Consider the following 23733-nt stretch of genomic DNA (forward strand, 5'->3'; position numbering starts at 1 on the left):
AAAAAAGAAATGCTTTGCGTATAGATATCGTAGTTACTACGCTTATTGCCGTGATGAAGTAAGTAGTGTACTGTAACGTATTGTTGTGCTACAGAAAAGGCTGTCTCATTGTAGCTATACCACAAAGTTACTACTGAAACATGTTTTACTTTCCAGAATAATACAGAAAAACTGTGCAGATATAAAACAGATACAGTGCAAAAGCAACATTGTAAATTGTCACTCATTAGTAGCGTCGTGATAAAAACGTATAGCTGTCACATAAACTAACCACTGAGTCATCTGGTATCTCACAGAAAGTACTTAAAATCCAGAATTTATTTTCAAGTAAACCAAAATGTTGGATTAAAATCTCATTAGCAGTACTGGTAAATGTTCTAAGTATGTCAGCCTTATAGTCGTTACGTAATCGTGCAAGTAACAAGCAAGAATGTACACGCACAATAACACTGTGACGTCTGTTCACTATAACCATGCATTCGTAATTTCTGGTCAAAAATATTCCCTAGGTTCTAGACTGGATAGTTAACTTCAAAACATTGTTGCATGTTAACAGTTTCTCAGTGTGACAAAGCATACTAGAAATGTGAAGTGAAATGTTTTATGGCAAAGACAAAGTTAAAAAGCTGATTATATTTCAACAAACGGTTTTACATGTGAAATGTGGTGTAAACCTTTACTCTTCCTAGTACGCAGATTGTCAACTAAAAAGCAATTATCATGTGATTACGTCGGTAAGGAACACTGGAATTCTGCTCAAGGTTAACTTATGTTATTTTTCTCTGAGCCAGCCGGCGCACGCGGCTGCCTGCGGTGCGAGTCATTGTCTGTTTCTTTGTTGGCGCGCGTCGTTATTGGGATTAGGAGACCTAACTTCTACAAATTCACCTTGTCGAGAGGGCCCTGCTCTGTTTGAATCCCGCCAGTTCTGCTGCAATTCAGGTCTGTCGTTACGATCATATCGTGTGTCGTCATGTCGGTAGATTCCATAGTTTCTTTCTTGTCAGTCACGTGGTGGAGAATTTCTCCCTGAATCGTAACTGCGCGCTGGACCATTGCGTCTGAAGTTATTTCGTCTCCCTTGATAATAATTATTTTGGTTTCCATATTGTCTGTTTCTCTGATTGTCTCTGTTATAGTCATTACCGCAGAGAGGTGATCTTTCCCTGTAATAATTACTACTCTGCCAATGGTTGTCATATGGGTGGTGTCTGTTTTGGTCACGATTTACGTTGTACGAATAGCCTTGTCGTGTATTATTACTGTCATCGCGGAATTGTGACAGGTGTGACCTGTAATTGTTGTGCTCCTGTTTTCGCGTTCCGCGATTGTCAGTGTCAATTTCCAGTTCTTGTAACAGTCCCTGAAAAGCTTCAATATCATCTTTGCATCGTCCTGCTAAAATAATCTGTCGTAAATGTTCAGGTAATTTGATTAAGCAAATGCGGATGAGTTCTGAGGGGCTGTATGGGTTTGAAAGATACTGATTCTTATGTAACATGTCTTCAAAATATTTGACAAGACTGGAAAATTCAGGTTGTTCGAAATGTTTCATCATTATGATGCTATGTTTTACTCGGTCTTGTGTAGCTTGAGACCAATATGCTGAGAGGAAAGCATGATAAAATTCTCCTTCACTGTGACAATCGATAATGACCGATCGCATTCTTACAGCTGGTTCATTCTCCAAGTAACCACACATAAATTCTAATCTGTGTTCTAATGACCAGTTGGGAGGAAAACAATGAGAGAATTGAAGAAGCCACGCTTGTGGATTAATGTCGTTGCCAGAATTCTTAAATGTTTTGAATTTACGTGTAGTAACGAACAGCTTATAGTCAAAATCATCATGTCGGCGAGTCGCATGTCGGTCATTGTTACGTCGTTTCGGTGGTTCCATCTCAAAATCGTTGTACCTTGCCAATTTCTTTCATAATTTCCGAAGTGCCCTGTGTTATTATTTTGTGGCTGTTCCGTATTTCTATGGCCCTCTTCCCGTATTGGAGCGCGAGTGTCCTCTGAAATACGTATTTGTTGTATTACCTGTGTCAGCTGATCTTGTACTTCCCGGATTTCTCTTTGGTGTTGCGTACTAATTTGATTCAGACTTTGTTTGAATTTCCTAATTTGTTCGCACTCTTCTGTGTCATTAAAGACTACCGGTTTTGTGTCATTCAGATTATCATCTACCTTCGTAGATAAATTAGTGAACTGATCCGAAAGTTCGGCTACTTTCTCCGATAGTGAACACATTTCCTCAGTGTGTTTTTCAGAACCAAGTTTCAGAGTGTCCATTTGTGTTGAAATCGAATCTACTGTGTCCTTTAAGTTTTCCTGAGTTCTTGCAAGTTGAGTAACCGAATCGGTGGATGCAACTGAGTCCATTTTAGCTTGCAAGGTGTCGTGATTTTCACGAACAATGGTTTGCGGTTCTTTTATGGCTGCTTCGTGATTCTGTAATGCGTCTTCATGCCGCGAAAAAATAGGTTAAAAATGCTCACAAATTTGTGTTTTTACGTCATTACAGATTTTTTGACATTTCAATTCAATGTTATGTAACTCAGTAGTTAAATCTTCACGTGTTTGTTCAAGTGTGGTGCCTAACTTCCGAAGATTATGTTCCATTGTGTCCAACTGTTGCTGTGTTTGTCTCTGATTTTGTTCCATTGTGTCTAACTTTTGAAGCTTTTGATGTGTTTGTCTCTGATTTTGTTCCATTTGTTGCATTAATTGCAATAATAACGTATTAGTGTCTGGAATCTGTTTTTCTATGCTTTTTGGCAGTGCATTTTCACCGGCAGCATTTACATTTTGACAGGCAGAAAATGTGTCTTGACTCATTTGAGAAAACGGTGAGGACCCAGTATTTGCAAGAATGTGTCCTGTCATTTCGGAATCCTGAGGCGAGCTGTTGCCAACCGATCGATAGATAATGCTTCCCTGTTCACTAATTGTTTCACTGTGTGAACCATTGTTTGCAGCCCGCTCCATTTCCCTATGTACAATTACCAAATCACTACTTTGAACATTAGTTAATTCATTACATGGTGGCGCTAACACACTGCTTTCGTCTTCACTGTCATTTCTCAGTTTACTTTGGAGCCTAGTAGTACGTTTTTCACACGCCATTATAGTCACAATATTTCACACGACAACACAGAAAAGCACAATTTGAAGAGCAAAATAAGAAAACACATTAACATAGCACTGAAAATAATAACTAGTTAATTGCAAGCGCAGCTGCGAAATACTTCGTGCAAAACTACATGCATGCCACAACTATTTTACTGTACAACAATGAAAGACTGCAACTACAAAGGAAATTCTCTCTATGATTACGCGCTAGCAATAAACAAAAGCTACACTAATTACACAAACTACAAGGAAAAAATCAGAAGATTCCAGTGAGCTATCCTTGGCTAAGGGTCGACATATGAAACGTCCTCTTAGAACAATTGTGCAAGACTGTGCTTAAAGTGACACACAATATTTTTAGCGCAACGCAATCTGACTTTCAAAAATCCCTACGAAAGAATGGCCCTGATTAACATTAACCTATACGTTTCACAAATCACTTACCTCACAAAAATCTTCGTTACTCAAGCTACTGCAATACAGCGAGCGCCACTACTGCCAGCTAAATAAAAAATTCAAACTACTGAAGGCACTAACTACTGATAGGCATAGTTAGCAAATGAAAGATTTTAATAGAGAACAAACAATGTATTTACCTCACTAGTCATAATATATATAGCAGTTCATGACACCAATTATTACAAATTTAAAAACTCCGCCATCTCTCTCCCCACGTCCACCACTGCTGGCGGCTCACCTCCAACTGCGCAATGCTACGCGCTGTTAGCATCCAGCTGCCGCTGCCCAACACTACAATGGCAGACAACAATGCAAACCAGCCACGGACTGCACACGGCACAGCCAGTGATTTTTATACAGAGCGCTACGTGGCGGTGGCGTTACCAATAAAAAAAACCTAAACAGCTTACTTACAACTGAATCATACTGAAATTAATCTTCACTCCGCAACTTTCGAGCAAGCAATTGCGCCAGTATTACATTGACTAATATTGTTAACCGACTGCTAAATCCAAAGTACCCATAAATTGAAATTTGTTCTCGTGTTTAACACGAGATAAAATAACTCCGAAATATGCGTGCGCGGCTGCTCTGCCGCGAATTAAGATACCCTATCCAAATACAGTCATCATGTTACAGTATATGCAGAGTGACTAAAAAGTGCAGAGTATAATTTTTCAAATTCACGTAATTTCTTATACTGTCCTTAAGTGTGAAATGTTGATATTTTATTTGTTTGACTGTACTGGCTTTCACTACCGCGTTATGAGACCCATTGTAGTCTAATTCCCACCATAAAAACACGAAAATCATTCTGTAATACTACTATAACAGTTTTGAAGGGGATAAGGCACATGACCAGACCTTGCAAGATTCCAGCCACAATATCGTTCTGAAGAAAGGGGGCCATGATTTTCAGAGCATGGGGCTGGCAATCAAGTTCTTTGAGTCTACAAAGCATACTGACGTGCGAGACACGGCCACTAGAGCTCCGGTCGCAGAGCAAGATGGGAGTTCAGTAGCAGAAGCTCACAGTTTACACGCAGTTTGTATACATCGTGTAGTACAGTAGCGTTGTTACGTGTTTCTGAATAGAAGTGAACAGTAATCTTCATTTTCCTGTTGTTACTGTATTTTTTTTTTTTTTTTTTTTTTTTTTTTTTTTTGTAAGGCTTTGCGTATTTTACGATCTTTAATGCGATACGAGGCAAGTTTCTAGTGAAGTTTACTGCCGCTGTAAGCGCTAGTGTCACCTTAATTACTCGAATTTTGCGATCGTTGCAGTCTGCCTGTTCTTTTTCACTTAGTCCTGAGTGGTTGGTTGGTACAGTTTTTCGTGATTTTGTGTGGTTTTGACGTAGCAGGAAATGAGCAGGGACTGTGCTTATTGTGTGCGACACTAGGTGAATTGGCCGCTGCCCGGAAATAGCTAGAGGCTGCGTTGGCCGCGGTCGACACGCTGTAGCTGCTCCTCTAAGCTGCGACACCTCTGTTGCCGCTGAGACCCCTGGCAACCCCATCGCTCTCATGTCTTCTAATGCGCATCGGAAGGGCAGTTGGTCTTAACTTGAGGGTAAGAGGCGGGCAGTGGCGCCCTTGCGTATCTTTGGACGGATGGAGAATATGGGAACTTCCCGCGTGGCGGTCCTCTTATGCCTTAGCAAAGAAAACGAGACGATGACCAGTGTTGATGATACATCTAAGCCAGCGCGGTATGCATCGTCTGATGAGTTAGTAGCCAGTTATCCTGCTAACTCCAGACCATCACAGACGATGAGTTTTTCGGTCACTGGCAACTCCAACATTAGATGGGTAAAGCCATCGGCGCACGAACCGTGCTGTCGAACCTCACAGTGGAGCGTGCCCAGGTCAGTATGTTACTGAACGCTCTGAAACGATGCGATTTGTGCACACGGTACGTGGGTCTCAGCGTACTCGCGATCGCAACGCGCTCCAACGGCAGTTGTAGGCTGTATTTGGCTCGTTACTCACACTATTCGCTTACGAAATGCAGCGGGGTAAAATTCCTATATTACCTCTATTAAAACGTACTTCCCTCCCTTTTCCATATGCAAGTGAGGTTATTCTGCCCGTAGTATACATAAATAATCAGCCGGCCACTTCGACCGAGCGGTTCTAAGCGCTTCAGTCCGGAACCACGCTGCTGCTACGGCCGCAAGTTCGAATCCTGCCTCGGGCATTGATGTGTGTCATGTCCTTAAGTTAGTTAGGTTTAAGTAGTTCTAAGATCTAGGGGACTGATGACCTCAGAAGTTAAGTCCCATAGTGCTCAGAGCCATTTGAACCATTTTGGTAGTTTTATCCTTGAACTTACCAGGACAAAGAACTTTCCTCTTATGCTAGAGGACGTAATTTTGCAACAACGGCTGGAAATGTGGTTCAGGCATGTTAGAGCACCAATCCATTTACTTCGAAATGCCCGAGAACACTCATACACACACTTAATGGGCAATGGATTTGTCGGGGATGTCCGTACTTTTGCCTGCTTGTTCCCTCGACCTTGAGCCCTTGGATTTTTAGTTATGGACACACTCGAGATCTTTGGTGTCCGTAAGCGTCATTAATGATGTAGAAATGCTACACTAACGTTTCATCGATGCCTGGCAGTGTTACTTAGTTTTGTGTTAGCAGAAGAGCCAACACCGTGTTAAGAGTGGAGGCCGAAATGCACGCGTTTTAGCTAACGCAGGCTGGCGTGTGGAGGGAAGAGCTATACTGACGTGAGATCTGGAACATGACAAGGAATGAGAATTCAGAAAGCGGACATAATTAGTTTGATACATAACTTTAATCCATTAATGATGAACGTCGCTCTTGACGGTACATGATTCACAATATTATCTCTTCAGAATGCATTCTTGAAGATAGTTCTTATAGTAACTGAATATGGCGCCTTGCTAGGTCGTAGCAAATGACGTAGCTGAAGGCTATGCCAAACTGTTGTCTCTGCAAATGAGAGCGTTTGTAGACAGTGAACCATCGCTAGCAAAGTCGGCTCTACAACTGGGGCGAGTGCTAGGGAGTCTCGCTAGACTAGACCTGCCGTGTGGCGGCGCTCGGTCTGCAATCACTGATAGTGGCGACACACGGGTCCGACGTATACTAACGGACTGCAGCCGATTTAAAGTCTACCACCTAGCAAGTGTGGTGTCTGGCGGTGACACCACACTAAGGTCATTCAGAGAGTGCATGATTCCGTAAGACGTTGAACAGAAGTATGTCTTACTGTGAAGGATATCGTAATGAGCACTTGCTTTAGCGATGGCTCACCAATGCAGGTAATACACAGGGTGAAGGAAAACTCACCCACTCGGACTTCGCAGCGCGGTTCCCCACATACTGACAACACAAAAATGTCTTTCACAGAATTTTGTCCTGCGCATATTTCCAGCAGTAAATGGACGTTAAAGATTGGCAATTTGGCAACACCGTAATCACATGTTCGGTAACTGTCTCTGTCAAGGTGACGCTGTAGTGCTGTGCAGTTGGTGTAGTAGCTAGCGTTTTGAGTTAGCGTGCAGGAGGTGGAGGCTTCAATTCTAGGTCAACACCTATTTGCTTTTATTTCCCAAAAGTAGTCTGCGTGGCATGGCACTCGGGATCTTAATCGTCATACAGCAATCCCAGTGAGTCTTCTACAAAATATTTGCAGTTGCATACTGCAAACACAGAAATTGAAATACAATCGTTTTCATTGGTCAGCTTTTATAGAAATCCTTTGCATATAGTGGACACGAATTGTTTCGCACCGCTCCATCTGAAATATCCCCTTAGAAAAATTTATAAATGACTGTGCTGGAAAACCTCTTACGTTATTTGATTTTCAGAGAGCTGAGCAAAACTGAACGTACTCAGACATTTCTCTGTTTACTTATTCTGATCAACGCTAAACTGACTCACAATATTTTTTTTAGCGCAACGCAATCTGACTTTCAATAATCCCTACAAAAGAATGGCCCTAACAATAACCTACACCTTTCACGAAATCACTTACCTCATAAAAATCTTCGTTACTCAAACTACAGCGAGCGCCAATACTGCCAGCTAAATAAAAGATTCTAACTACTGAAGGAACTAACTATTGATGGGCATGGTTAGCAAATGAAAGATTTTGATGGAGAACAAACAATGTATTTACGTTAATAGTGTTGCGAAGTCCGAGTGCGCAGATGTTTCTTCACCCTGTACAACAGCAGGCAGATTACATTAGAAGCCCTGCTGTAACAGAATAATGTGCTACAATTTGTTTACTGCATCCAGTAGACCGTTCACAGTAGCAGAGAGTTAACAGTAGAAGAGATGTTTTTTCACAGCAACGAATATAAACAGGTGATCATAGCTCTGAACCGCGCGACCGCTACGGTCGCAGGTTCGAATCCTGCCTCGGGCATGGATATGTGTGATGTCCTTAGGTTAGTTAGGTTTAAGTAGGTCTAAGTTCTAGGGGACTGATGACCTAAAATGTTAAGTCCCATAGTGCTCAGAGCCATTTGAACCATAGCTCTGAAGGCACACTTTTTAGAGCCTACGTTAACCCGACATTTTTTTCTTGTTTTGGTCCACACTATCACCTCTCAAGATAGTACACTGCATATTCCAATCTGAGTTTACCATGTCGATGCTGTTCAGCCTATGTTGTGTACCTAACACTATGTGGACATTATTACCTGTAGTAATACGAGTGTAGTGGATTCCTCCCATCGGCTATTAAACAGTCGTAATGACAATTTTTTCTGCCACCGGGCTTCGAACTCGTTGCCTAAGAACCCATAACTGTAACACTACCGTACGACGGCGACTAAGCGGTCCATGCCCGCTGAATGAAGAGTTGAGGAATGTTTCAGATGGAGCCAAGTAACAAGGCCGAACTGTGGAAGTTTGTACGTGGTTTTGTGCAGGTCGGTTCAACAAGCAGCTACTGCTGGACATCGCGGAGCTGATGCGGCACGCGGCGAGGTTCCTGCCTTTCGGTCGCATCAGGAAGCGGCTGCTGCGAGCTGCCGTCCGAAGGCTTCAGGCGGCGCGCGGCTTGGTGAGCATTCACCGTGTCCCAACCTAATGTTTAAGGCATTCACTGGCATTTATCAGAAAATATGTTCATCTACAATCCTTGAATCGTGAAAGATCATTATGATGCACAGGAACACAATTCATCTTTTCCTTTCAGTCACTGTCAAGGTCTCCCCTTGCTTCATCATCATCGTCAATGGTTGTGTAGCATTAGGTTGCTACGTAAGTTCGTAGTGTTTTTGCTCCGAATGTCAGTATTCTGGTTGCTATAGGTTTATTTATCGATTGACATTTTTTATTTGTACACTAATGGCCATTAAAATTCCTACACCAAGAAAAAATGCAGATGATAAACGGGCACTCATTGGAGAAATGTATTATACTAGAACTGACATGTGAATACATTTTCTGGCAATTTGGGTACATAGATCCTGAGTACTCAGTACTCAGAACAGCCACCTCTGGCCGTAATAACGGCCTTGATACGCCTGGGCATTGAGTCAAACAGAGCTTGGATGGCGCGTACAGGTACAGCTGCCCATGCAGCATCAACACGATACTACAGTTCATCAAGAGTAGTGACTGGCGTATTGTGACGAGGCAGTTGCTCGGCCACCATTCTACATCTACATCTACATCTACATCTACATCCGTACTCCGCAAGCCACCTGACGGTGTGTGGCGGAGGGTACCCTGAGTACCTCTATCGGTTCTCCCTTCTATTCCAGTCTCGTATTGTACGTGGAAAGAAGGATTGTCGGTATGCTTCTGTGTGGGCTCTAATCTCTCTGATTTTATCCTCATGGTCTCTTCGCGAGATATACGTAGGAGGGAGCAATATACTGCTTGACTCTTCGGTGAAGGTATGTTCTCGAAACTTCAACAAAAGCCCGTACCGAGCTACTGAGCGTCTCTCCTGCAGAGTCTTCCACTGGAGTTTATCTATCATCTCCGTAACGCTTTGGCAATTACTAAATGATCCTGTAACGAAGCGCGCTGCTCTCCGTTGGATCTTCTCTATCTCTTCTATCAACCCTACCTGGTGCGGATCCCACACTGCTGAGCAGTATTCAAGCATTGGGCGAACAAGCGTACTGTAACCTACTTCCTTTGTTGTCGGATTGCATTTCCTTAGGATTCTTCCAATGAATCTCAGTCTGGCATCTGCTTTACCGACGATCAACTTTATATGATCATTCCATTTTAAATCACTCCTAATGCGTACTCCCAGATAATTTATGGAATTAACTGCTTCCAGTTGCTGACCTGCTATTTTGTAGCTAAATGATAAGGGACCTATCTTTCTATGTATTCGCATCACATTACACTTCGCTACATTGAGATTCAATTGCCATTCCGTGCACCATGCGTCAATTCGCTGCAGATCCTCCTGCATTTCAGTACAATTTTTCATTGTTGCAACCTCTCGATACACCACAGCATCATCTGCAAAAAGCCTCAGTGAACTTCCGATGTCATCCACCAGGTCATTTATGTATATTGTGAATAGCAACGGTCCTATGACACTCCCCTGCGGCACACCTGAAATCACTCTTACTTCGGAAGACTTCTCTCCATTGAGAATGACGTGCTGCGTTCTGTTATCTAGGAACTCCTCAATCCAATCACACAATTGATCTGATAGTCCGTATGCTCTTACTTTGTTCATTAAACGACTATGGGGAACTGTGTCAAACGCCTTGCGGAAGTCAAGAAACACGGCATCTACCTGTGAACCCGTGTCTAAGGCCCTCTGAGTCTCGTGGACGAATAGCGCGAGCTGGGTTTCACACGATCGTCTTTTTCGAAACCCATGCTGATTCCTACAGAGTAGATTTCTAGTCTCCAGAAAAGACATTATACTCGAACATAATACGTGTTCCAAAATTCTACAACTGATCGACGTTAGAGATATAGGTCTATAGTTCTGCACATCTGTTCGACGTCCCTTCTTGAGAACGGGGATGACCTGTGCCCTTTTCCAATCCTTTGGAACGCTTCGCTCTTCTAGAGACCTACGGTACACCGCTGCAAGAAGGGGGGCAAGTTCCTTCGCGTACTCTGTGTAAAATCGAACTGGTATCCCATCAGGACCAGCGGCCTTTCCTCTTTTGAGCGATTTTAATTGTTTCTCTATCCCTCTGTCGTCTACTTCGATATCTACCATTTTGTCAACTGTGCGACAATCTAGAGAAGGAAGCACAGTGCAGTCTTCCTCTGTGAAACAGCTTTGGAAGAAGACATTTAGTAATTCGGCCTTTAGTCTGTCATCCTCTGTTTCAGTACCATTTTGGTCACAGAGTGTCTGGACATTTTGTTTTGATCCACCTACCGCTTTGACATAGGACCAAAATTTCTTAGGATTTTCTGCCAAGTCAGTACATAGAACGTTACTTTCGAATTCATTGAAAGCCTCTCGCATAGCCCTCCTCACACTACATTTCGCTTCGCGTAATTTTCGTTTGTCTGCAAGGCTTTGGCTATGTTTATGTTTGCTGTGAAGTTCCCTTTGCTTCCGCAGCAGTTTTCTAACTCGGTTGTTGTACCACGGTGGCTCTTTTCCATCTCTTACGATCTTGCTTGGCACATACTCATCTAACGCATATTGTACCATGGTTTTGAACTTTGTCCACTGATCCTCAACACTATCTGCACTAGAGACAAAACTTTTGTGTTGAGCCGTCAGGTACTCTGTAATCTGCTTTTTGTCACTTTTGCTAAACAGAAAAATCTTCCTACCTTTTTTAATATTTCTATTTACGGCTGAAATCATCGACGTAGTAACGGCTTTATGATCGCTGATTCCCTGTTGTGCATTAACTGATTCAAATAGTTCGGGTCTGTTTGTCACCAGAAGGTCTAATATATTATCGCCACGAGTCGGTTTTCTGTTTAACTGCTCAAGGTAGTTTTCAGATAAAGCACTTAAAAATATTTCACTGGATTCTTTGTCCCTGCCACCCGTTATGAACGTTTGAGTCTCCCAGTCTATATCCGGCAAATTAAAATCTCCACCCAGAACTATAACATGGTGGGGAAATCTACTCGAAATATTTTCCAAATTATTCTTCAGGTGCTGAGCCACAACAGCTGCTGAGCCCGGGGGCCTATAGAGACATCCAATTACCATGTCTGAGCCTGCTTTAACCGTGACCTTCACCCAAATCATTTCACAATTCGAATCTCCGTCAATTTCCTTCGATACTATTGCACTTCTTATCGCTATAAACACGCCTCCCCCTTCACTGTCCAGCCTATCTCTGCGGTATACATTCCAATCAGAGTTTAGGATTTCATTACTGTTTACGTCTGGTTTCAGCCAACTTTCTGTTCCTAGTACTATATGGGCGTTGTGACCGTTTATTAATGAGAGCAGTTCTGGGACCTTTCTATAGACGCTTCTGCAGTTTACTATTAGCACATTAATATTGTTATTCCTTGTTGCATTTTGCCTACTCCTGCCTTGCCGCGTCTCAGGAGGCGTCTTGTCGGGCCTAGGGAGGGAATTCTCTAACCTAAAAAAAACCCCATGTGCACTCCACACGTACTCCGCTACCCTCGTAGCCGCTTCCGGCGTGTAGTGCACGCCTGACCTATTCAGGGGGACCCTACATTTCTCCACCCGATAGCGGAGGTCGAGAAATTTGCACCCCAGCTCTCCGCAGAATCGTCTGAGCCTCTGGTTTAAGCCTTCCACTCGGCTCCAAACCAGAGGACCGCGATCGGTTCTCGGAACGATACTACAAATAGTTAGCTCTGATTCCACCCCGCGAGCGAGGCTTTCCACCTTCACCAACTCCGCCAACCGCCTGTACGAACTGAGGATGACCTCTGAACCCAGACGGCAAGAGTCATTGGTGCCGACATGAGCAACAATTTGCAGTCGGGTGCACCCAGTGCTCTCTATCGCCGCCGGTAGGGCCTCCTCCACATCTCGGATGAGACCCCCCGGCAAGCAGACAGAGTGAACACTGGCCTTCTTCCCCGACCTTTCCGCTATTTCCCTAAGGGGCTCCATCACCCGCCTAACGTTGGAGCTCCCAATAACTAATAAACCCCTCCCCCCGTGTGCCTGCTCGGACCTTGCTGAAGGAGCAGCCACATGTCCACTCACAGGCAGAGCGGGCGATGCCACACGGCCAGCCTCCACATTGACCCTCCGCCTCGTGCGCCGCGAACGCCGCTGAACCCGCCATTCCCCTTGGGGAGAGGGTGGCCCAACCGCGCCCGGTACCCGCGAAGATGTCTCGACAGCAGGGACAGTGGGTGAAGCATCTAACACCTGGGGTGCACCATGCGACGCACCAGACTCCCCACTGCCGCTACACTCCGAGGCAGCAGCCTGAAGACGGCTGACCGCGGCCATCAACACGCTCAGCTGTTCGCGAAGAGTGGCCAGCTCCTCCTGCGTCCGTACACAGCAGCCACACATCCTAGCCATCCTAAGAAATCAATTTACTATAGAGTGTTAATCAGCTTTTAACTAGACTGCTAATTCACTAAAGGCGGTTGATTATTGACTAAACTGTGATTGCTAACCACTTCTTGTAGAAACAAGGAAAATAGCACTACCTGTCTCTGGACGGTATTGAAAACAAACACTAGCACTACGAGCACTATGGCTGACTAAAGGGACTCTCTGACTGTATTCGAAACACACACGAGATCTATGGAACACTTAATAGCACTCTACTATTAAAGCTTCCTAAAAGCAAAAACACGCAGAAGAAGAAGTGACAAGTAAGAAAAATACAGATAATACTTAAATTAAGGTAGCTCGCTGCACAGCAGACGTGAAGCAGACGGCGGTTAGGGCGACACTGACACTACTGGCACTATGGCTGACTAAAGCGACTCTCTCTGACTGTATTCAAAACAAACACCAGATCTATGGAACACTTAATAGCACTCTACTATTAAAGCTTCCTAAAAGCAAAAACACGCAGAAGAAGAAGTGACAAGTAAGAAAAATACAGATAATACTTAAATTAAGGTAGCTCGCTGCACAGCAGACGTGAAGCAGACGGCGGTTAGGGCGACACTGACTAGACGTTTTCAATTGCTGAGAGGTCTCGAGAATGTGCTGGCCAGGGCAGCAGTCGAACATTTTCTGTATCCAGAAATGCCCCTACAGGACCTGCAACATGTGGTCGTGCATTATTCTGCTGAAATGTAGGGTTTCGCAGGGATCGAATGAAGGGTAGAGCCACGGGTCGTAACACGTCTGAAATGTAACGTCCACTGTTAAGAGTGCCATCAATGCGAACAAGAGGTGACCGAGACGTATAACCAATGCACCCCATACCATCACGCCGAGTGATACGCCAGTATGGCGATGACGAATACACGCTTCCAATGTGCGTTCACCGCGATGTCGCCAAACACGGGTGCGACCATCGTGATGCTGTAAAAAGAACCTGGATTCATCCGAAAAAATGACGTCTTGCCATTCGTGCACCCAGGTTCGTCGTTAAGTACACCATCGCAGGCGCTCCTGTCTGTGATGCAGCGTCAAGGGCAACTGCAGCCATGGCCGCCGAGCTGATAGTCCATGCTGCTGCAAACGTCGTCGAACTGTTCGTGCAGATGGTTGATGTCTTGCATACGTCCCCATCTGTTGACTCAGGGATCGAGACGTGGCTGCACGATCCGTTACAGCCATGCGGATAAGATGCCCGTCATCTCGACTGCTAGTGACACGAGGCCGTTGGGATCCAGCACGGCGTTGCGTATTACCCTCCTGAACCCACCGATTCGATATTCTGTTAACAGTCATTGGATCTCGACCAATGCGAGCAGCAATGTCGCGATACGATAAACCGCAATCGCGATAGGCTACAATCCGACCTTTATGAAAGTCGGAAACGTCGTGGTACGCATTTCTCCTCCTTGCACGAGGCATCACAACAATGTTTCACCAAGCAACGCCGGTCAACGGCTGTTTGTGTATTAGAAATCGGTTGGAAACGTTCCTCATGTCAGCACGTTGTAGGTATCGCCACCGGCGCCAACCTTGTGTGAATGCTCTAAAGAGCTAATCATTTGCATATCATAGCATCTTCTTCCTGTCGGTTAGGTTTCGCGTCTGTAGCACGTCATCTTCGTGGTGTGGGAATTGTAATGGCCAGTAGTGTAGGTCACTGTTGCTAATTGAGGTTACTTACAGACATTTTGTCATTTGGAAATAGTGAGTGAGCTGTGGACGATTAGAAAATGGAGTGCCAAGAAGAGAAATCGGAACATTTTCGACATATTTTTCTGTTTGAGTTCAACAGAGGATTGACAGCTGCGGAAGGAGCCAGAAACATTTGCACCGTGTGGGAGGATAGTGAGATTGGACAGAGCGTGACAATAAAATGGTTTTTTCGTTTTAAGGAGGCTCGTTTTGACATTAGTGACTTTCCGCGTTCAGGAAGGCCTTCGGGCCATTCAGTCATGGACTGTGCGGCTGATCCTGCCGAAGGTTCGAGTCCTCCCTCGAGCATGGGTGTGTGTGTTTGTCCTTAGCATAATTTAGGTTAAGTAGTGTGCAAGCTTAGGGGCTGATGACCTTAGCAGTTAAGTCCCATAAGATTTCACCCACATTCGAACATTTTTTTTACTCTACAATTATCCACGTCAGTGTATTCAGGAACCGGAAAATGTGATGAACTCTGATCGTTCCACCGTCGTGCGGCATTTGCTTGCAATGGGCAAGGTTCATAAATCGGTGTATGGTTGTCGCATACTCTAAGCCTAAAATCACAAAAATCAAGGGGTTGCCATATGTCCATCTATTCTTGTTCGTCATCGATTGGCTCGCGAACACCACCGACAATTCCTATTCTGTATCGTTACTGGTGACGAGAAATGGTGTCTTTATGCTAACATAAGGAATGACTGCGCGCATCAAATGTGTGTGAAATCGTATGGGACTTAACTGCTAAGGTCATCAGTCCCTAAGCTTACACACTACTTAACCTAAATTATCCTAATTGCAAACACAGACACCCATGCCCGAGGGAGGACTCGAACCTCCACCGGGACCAGCCGCACAGTGCATGATTGCAGCTCCTGAGACCGCTCGGCTAATCCCGTGTGGCCCTACGCGCATCCACTAAAGATAATGTCACAAATCTGCTGGAACGGCGACGGCGTGGTGTACTAAGAATTGGCTCCCCTAGGTGTAACCATCACCGTTGACATTTATTGTCAACAACTGCTATATCTTCCAGGTTCAATACAAGAACCATGTCTAGGAAGACAGCGTAAGGCCGCGAGGTGTGGCCGCGCGGCCGGCTGGGGTGGCCGAGCGGTTCTAGGCGCTTCAGTCTGGAACCGCGCGACTGCTACGATCGAAGGTTCGAATCCTGCTTCGGTCATGGGTGTGTCTGATGTCCTTAGGTTAGTTAGGTTTAAGTAGTTATAAGTTCTAGGGGACAGATGACCTCCGCTGTTGCGTCCCATATTGCTCAGAGCCATTTTTGTATTTGGCCGCGCGGTTTGAAGCGTCATGTCGCGGACTTCGCGGCCCCTCCCGTCGGAGGTTCGAGTCCTCCCACGGGCATGGGTGTGTGTGTTGTTCTTAGCATACGCTAGTTTTATTTAGTTTAAGTAGTGTGTAAGTCTAGGGACTGATGACCTAAGCAGTTTGGTCTCTTAGAAAATCACACATGTTTGAACATTTAACAGCATGAAGTGATTCTGCTCCACAATGACGTCGACCCGCATTCTGCTGGGCTAACAAAAAAGACTATAAAAGAGTTGGGTTAGGAAGTCATTCCGCACACACTTTATATAACAGAAATTGTGCCCTCAGATTTTCACTTTTTCCGCTCTCTATTGAACAACCTTCAAGGAACGTTCTTTGCGGATGAAAATGCGCTCCGAACATGACTCGACGAGTTCTTAACCTCAACATGTCCGAAAGAACAGATACCATCTCCATATCATAAGAGAGTACCTCTTGCAGCCTATGTCCTCTATTATTTGTTGTATACATTCCAGTGTTGCCTGGAATACTCTCTTTCAAATTCTGAAGGTGGCAGGGGTAAAATTTATAAGCATCGACGAGCACTATAGGGAAGCAGCGGTTGGGAAGGGAGTGAGACAGGGTTGTAGCCTCTCCCCGACGTTATTCAATCTGTACATTGAGCAATCAGTAAAGGAAACAAAAGAAAAATTCGGAGTAGGTAATGAAATCCATGGAGAAGAAATAAAAACTTTGAGGTTCGCCGATGACATTGTAATTCTGTCAGAGACAGCAAACGACTTGGAACAGCAACTGAACGGAATGGACAGTGTCTTGAAACGAGGATACAAGATGGACATCAACAAAAGCAAAACAAGGATAATGGAATGTAGTCTAATTAAGTCGGGTGATGCTGAGGGAATTATATTAGGAAATGAGACACTTAAAGTAGTAAAGGAGTTTTGCTATCTGGGGAGGAAAATAACTGATGATGGTCGAAGTAGAGAGGATATAAAATGTAGACTGGCAATGGCAAGGAATGCGTTTCTGAAGAAGAGAAATTCGTTAACATCGAGTATAGATTTAAGTGTCAGGAAGTCGTTTCTGAAAGTATTTGTATGGAGTGTAGCCACGCATGGAAGTGAAACATGGGCGATAAATAGTTTGGACAAGAAGAGAATAGAAGCTTTCGAAATGTGGTGCTACAGAAGAATGCTGAAGATTAGATGGATAGATCACATAACTAATGAGGAGGTACTGAATTGAATTGTGGAGAAGAGGAGTTTTTGGCACAACTTGACAAGAAGAAGGAACCGGTTGGTAGGACATGTTCTGAGGCATCAAGGGATCACAAATTTAGCATTGGAGGGCAGCGTTGAGGGTAAAAATCGTAGAGGGAGACCAAGAGATGAATACACTAAGCAGATTGAGAAGGATGTAGGTTGCAGTAGGTACTGGGAGATGAAGAAGCTTGCACAGGATAGAGTAGCATGGAGAGCTGTATCAAACCAGTCTCAGGACTGAAGACCACAACAACAACAACATTCCAATCTCTGTCTTCCTCTGCAGTTGTTACTCTCTACAGCCCCTTTACTAATATAAAAGTTATTCCCTGATGTCTTAACACACATCCTATAATCCCGCCCCTTCTTCGTGTAAATGGTTTGCACACGTCCTTTTCTCGCCCATATTGCGTAAAGAACCTCATTTTTTTATAACTCTACCTGATTTTGGACATCAATCTATAGGACGACATCTGAAAACCAACGATTTTCTTCTTTTCCGGTTTTACCACACTCCACGATTTACCTCCATACTATCCTATACTCAAACGTACGTTTTTGGAAATTTCTTCCTGAAATGAAGGCCGATGTCTGATAAATGTTCTCCATGTTTCGTCTGTCTTGTGATCTTTTGCTTCCAAGGTAGCAGTATTCCTTTATTTCGTCTAATTCGTGCCCCCCCCCCTCCCCCGTCTTGATGTTAAGTTTCTCGCTAATCTCATTTCTGTTACTCCTCATTACTTTCTTTGATTAAGTTTGAATCCGTATTCTGCATTCATTAGTCTGTTCATTCCGTGCTACCGATGCCGTAATTCTTCTTCACCTTCACTGAGGATACCAATGTCATCAGCGAATTTTATCATTGACATCCTTGCACCCTCAATTTTAGTCGCACTCCTGAACATTTCTTTTATTACCGTCGTTGCTTATTCAATGTACAGATGGAATAGTAGGCGCCGGCAGGAGTGGCCGAGCGGTTCTAGGCGCTGCAGTCTGGCACCGCGCGACCGCTGCGGTCGCAGATTCGAATCCTGCCTCGGACATGGATGTGTGTGATGTCCCTAGGTTAGTTAGGTTTAAGTAGTTCTACGTTTTAGGGGACTGATGACCACAGAAGTCCCATAGTGCTCAGAGCCATTTGAACCATTTTTGAGTAGTAGGCGCGAAAGACTACAGCTCTGTCTTACATGCGCTCTAATTCTAGCGTTTCATTCTTAATTTTCCATTCTTATTATTTCCTCTTGGTTCTTGTGCATATTGTACATACACATCTTTCCCTGTAGCTCATACCTGTTTTCCTGAGAATTTCGAACATCTTACACCATGTTACGTTATCGAACGCTTTGCTAGGTCGACAAATTTTACGAAAGAGTCTTAGTTTTTGTTAAGTCTAAGTTCCATTATCAAGCTCAACGATAGAACCGCTTCACTTGCGCCTTCACCTTTCTTAAAACGTAACTACTAGACATCTAAAAGAGTTTCAGTTTTCTTTATGTTTCTTCTATACACAGGGTGTTCCCGGAGGAATGGTGAAAATTCAGGGATATGACAGGAACAAACTTTCGAAACAAAAGAAGTCCATTAAACACAGGCTCTAAAATGTATACCTCAAGAGTATTTCTTCCTCTTCGATACTGTGAAAGCTCTCTGCTTTCATATTGTGGGAGGAATTAGAATGTACTAAAATAAGAAAAACTCATCAAATAAACATGGACTGTACAATGCATACCTTAAGAGCTATGAGCAATTGATCATCAGAAGAGACGTGTTTCACGGAAGCGAGGATGAACATAGCTCCAAAGAAATGCGCTTTCTAGCCCATGTTTATTGGCCGTTTTTCCTTTTTTTATTTTTTTTTATTTTTGAACCACACTATCGTCTCCCAAAATATGGAAAGCAAAGGGCTTGCAACAGAAGCGATTTCTTCCCCAGAGTGTAAGTTGAAGAAGTGCGCACGGCTCTTGAGGTAAGCATTTCAGAATCGGTCGCAGTCTGTCTGGAATTTATAGACAGCTCTGTGAAACCACAGAGGAATGAAGGCCACGCGGATCGAATACGCACTTGCAGTATCAAAAACATGGAAAGACCGCGAGGAACGCATCTTTGAACATAAATGTAGATCCTAGCCATGCCTGCAGGTTGCGCTGTTGCAATATCCTCAGTGCGTTCCAGATACCGGACGTGGCCAGAACAGTGTTCTGTCTGTATATTCATTGAAGACATAAAGTCTATAAATGAGTCCGCAATCATTTTTTGGCACTTTATTTTTACAAGTCCGTCTTGATCACACAGATAAAGTACCATGTACTCACATGTTTAACTTGACGATGATTTACATCAGAATATTTTAATCATCGCCGGTCGGAGTGGCCGAGTGGTTCTAGGCGCTTCAGTCTGGAGCCGCGCGACCGCGACGGTTTGCAGGTTCGAATACTGCCTCGGGCATGGATGTGTGTGATGTCCTTAGGTTAGTCAGGTTTAAGTAGTTCTAAGTTCTAGGTGAAGTTAAGTGCCATAGTGCTCAGAGCCATTTGAACAATTTTAATCATCTGAAGATGGCATTAGCCGAAACCGGTAATAAAAGTGTAAGAAATCTGTGTTATCAAGGCGAACTTGTAAAAATAAAGTTTTCTGTATAGTTGTGAGAGCATTATGTCGGGGATAAGTGAATTCGAACATAAGAAAAGTGTTGATGCACGTATGGCGCTCGCTTCCGTAACCAATGTTGCCAAAGAGTTCGTGGTTTCAAGAGGCACAGATTCTAAGATTTATACAGCATACAGGAAAAGCGGAAAAACATCATCTGATATATAACAACGTGAACGAAAGTGTGTGTCGAATGATCGTTACGGTCGGTCATCGAAGTGAATTGTGACGAAAAATAGGAGGACGACAGCTGCAAAAGCCACTGCAGAACTGAATGCCGCACTCTCGAACCTCGTCAGCACCAAACCACGAAGGGAACTCCGTAAACAGGCAACTGCAAAGCATGCTGGGACCACATATCAGTGATGTAGCTGTCCCAAGTAGGAAAACGTGGTGTCGAAGACATAAAACTTGGCTGCGGAACAATGGAAGGGTATCGATTGGTCGGATAAGTCTTTTTTCAGACTGTTTCGAAATCTACCCGAATTTACGTCCCAAGAGCGAAACATGACGAGGTTTCTGTCATGATTTGAGCAGCTACATCATGGTATTCCATGGACCCCCAACGTTAATCTGAAGTGTAGCATTACTGCCAAGAATTATGTGACCATTTCGGATGATCAGATCCATCCCATGGTCCTATGTTTCTTCCCCAATGATGATGCCTTGTTCCAGAACGAGACGGTTCCGCTGGCCGGTGTGGCCGAGCGGTTCTAGGCGCTTCGGTCCGGAACCACGCGACCACTGCGGTCGCAGTTTCGAATCCTGCCTCGGGCATGGATGACTGTGATGTCCTTAGGTTAGTTAGGTTTAAGTAGTTATAAGTCTAGGGGACTGATGACCACAGATGTTAAGTCCCATAGTGCTCAGAGCCATTTGAACCATTTGAGACGGTTCCTTGTTCACATAGCTCGCTTCGTCCAGGACTGGTTTGGTGAGCACGAGGATGAATTGTGCATCTGTGCTGGCCATCACACTCACCAGATCCCAGTATTATTGAGTACTTGTCGTCTGCTTTGAAGAGAACTGTGCGTGACCGATTTTCAACTTGCCATTATTTTGCAGGCGGAATAGAATCAGATTTCCTTGAAAACCATACAAGAGATCTGTTTATCCATTCGGAAACGACTGCAAGCTTTTTTGGATGCCAACACTCTGTCTTTCTTTCCTCCTGTACCAACCTCCTCATCTCAGAGTGGCACTTGCAACCTACGTCCACAATTACTTGCTGGATGTATTCCAGTCCCTGTCTTCTTCTACAGATTTTGCCGTCTACAGCACCCTTTAGTACCATGGAAGTTATTCCTTGATGTTAACAGATGTACTATCATCATATAGCTCTGAGCACTATGGGACTTAACATCTGAGGTCATAAGTCCCCTAGAACCTCGAACTATTTAAACCTAAGGACATCACCTGGCTCTGAGCACTATGGGACTTAACATCTGAGGTCATCAGTCCCCTAGAACGTCGAACTATTTAAACCTAAGGACATCACACACATCCATGCCCGAGGCAGGATTCGAACCTGCGACCGTAGCGGTCGCGCGGTTCCAGACTGAAGCGCCTAGAACCGCTCGGTCTTAACGGCCGGCTCCTATCATGCTGTCCCTTCCCCTCGTCACTGTTTTCCACATATTCCTTTCCTCTCCTATTCCGCGCAGAATGTTTTCATTCCTTACCTTATCAGTCCACCTAATTTTCAACATTCGTCTGTAGCAACAAATCTCAAATGCTTCGATTCTCATCTGTTCCAGTTTTCGCACCTCCCGTGTTTCACTACCATACAACGCTGTATTCCAGACGCACATTCCCAGAAATTTCTGCCTCAAATTAAGGCCTATGCTTGATACTAGCAAACGTCTGTTGGCCAGAAATGCCCATTTTGCCAGAGCTAGTCTGCTTTTGATGTCCTCCTTTCTCCGTCCGTCATTGCTTATTTTGCTGCCTAGGTAGCAGAATTACTTAATTTCATCTACTTCGTGACCATCAATCCTAACGTTAAGCTGCTCGCAGTCCTCATTTCTGCTACTTCTCATTACTTTCGTCTTTTTCCATTTACTCTTAATCCATATTCTGTAATCATTTGAGTGTTTATTCCATTCAGCAGGTTATGTAATTCTCCCTCACTTTCACTCAGGATAACAATGTCATCATGAATCGTATCATAGATATCCTTTCGCCTTGAATTTGAATTTCATTCCTGAACCTTTCTTTTATTTTCGTCATTGCTTCTTCGGTGTGCAGATTGGACAGTAGGGTCAGAAGACTGTATTCCTTACACTTTTTTCAATCCGAGCACTTTGTTCTTGGTCATCCACTCCTATTATTCCCTCTTGACTCTTGTACATACTGTATATTACTCGTCTCTCTCTGTAGCTTACCCTATTTTTCTCAGAATTTTGAGCATCTTGCACGATTTTAGATTGGCGAGCGCTTTTTTCACGTCAACAAATCCTATGAACGTCTCTTGATTTTTCTTTAGTCTTTCTTCCATCACCAGAGCCAAACTGATCGTCATCTAACACTTACTCAATTTTTACCGAAGTCAGATGATATGTAACGAGATTTTACACACCAACGTGAACAGTTGATCTTCCCCCAATGATTTTAAGAATTCTCATGCAATGTTGCCTAAGCCTTTTTGCCTTATTCGATCGTAAGTCCTACAAAGCTCTCTTAAATTCAGATTGTAATACTGGATTCCCAATCTCTTCTAAATCGACTCCTGTTACTTCTTCTGTCACATTAGACAAATCTTCCCCCTCATCACAACTGCTTTTTATTTCCTCGAAGCTTCTTTTGACTTTCCTATGTGCTGAGTCAGTCCTTCCGACAATCATATCTTTTTCGACTTCTTCATATTTTTGATGCTGCCGTTTCGTCTTAGCTTCCTAGCACTTCCTATTTATTTTAGTCCTCAGCGAGTTTCATTTCTTTATTCCTGAATTTCCCTGAACATTTTTTACTTCTTTCTCTTTTGGATCAACTGAGATATTTCTTCTGTTACGAATAGTTTCTTGGTAGTTACCTTCTTTGTACCAATGGTTTCCTTTCCGTCTTCTGTGATTGCCCTTTTTAGAGATGACCATTCCTCTTCAGCTGTACTGCCTACTGAGCTATTCCTAATTACTACATCTATAGCCTTTGAGAAATTCAACCGTATCATGTCATTCCTTATTACTTCCGTATCTCACTTCTTTGAGTATTGATTCCTCCTGACTAATCTCTTAAACTTCAGCCTACTGGTCATCACTGCGGCTTCTCCCCCGTCGGGGATTCGAGTCCTCCCTCGAGCATGAATGTGTGTGTTTCCTTAGGGTAAGTTAGTTTAAGTTAGATTAATTAGTGCCTAAGCCTTGGGACCAATGACCTCAGCAGTTTGGTCCTATAGTCCTTACCACAAATTTCCATTACTTCATCACTACTACATTGTGTTCTGAGTGTGTTATCTGCTCCTGGGTACGCATTGCAGTCCAATATATGATTTGGGAATGTCTGTTTGATCACGATGTAATCTAACTGAAACCTTCCTGTATCACCTGGTCTTTTTCGAGTATACCCCTCCTCTGGTGATTCTTAAACAGAGTAGTCGCTATTACTATCTGAAATGTGTTACACAACTCAATTAGTCTTTCTACCCTCTCATTCTTTGTCCCAACCCCATATTATCCTGTAACCTTTTCTTCTGCTCTTTTCTCTACAACTGCATTCCAGTCCCTCATGACT

The 23733-nt window shown here is 43.9% G+C and overlaps 1 protein-coding gene across 1 annotated transcript in view; it reads left to right on the plus strand.

Annotated features, from left to right (window-relative positions):
- LOC126365860 (uncharacterized) overlaps window positions 1–23733 on the plus strand; it is a 226585-nt gene that overhangs the window by 187575 nt on the left and 15277 nt on the right. Inside the window, exon 8 of the mRNA XM_050008526.1 lies at window positions 8514–8647. Coding sequence (XP_049864483.1) covers window positions 8514–8647 — 134 coding nt within the window. The remainder of the gene's footprint in view (window positions 1–8513; window positions 8648–23733) is intronic.

The sequence above is a fragment of the Schistocerca gregaria genome, chromosome 4, assembly GCF_023897955.1.
Source record: "Schistocerca gregaria isolate iqSchGreg1 chromosome 4, iqSchGreg1.2, whole genome shotgun sequence".
Lineage (NCBI taxonomy): Eukaryota > Metazoa > Arthropoda > Insecta > Orthoptera > Acrididae > Schistocerca > Schistocerca gregaria.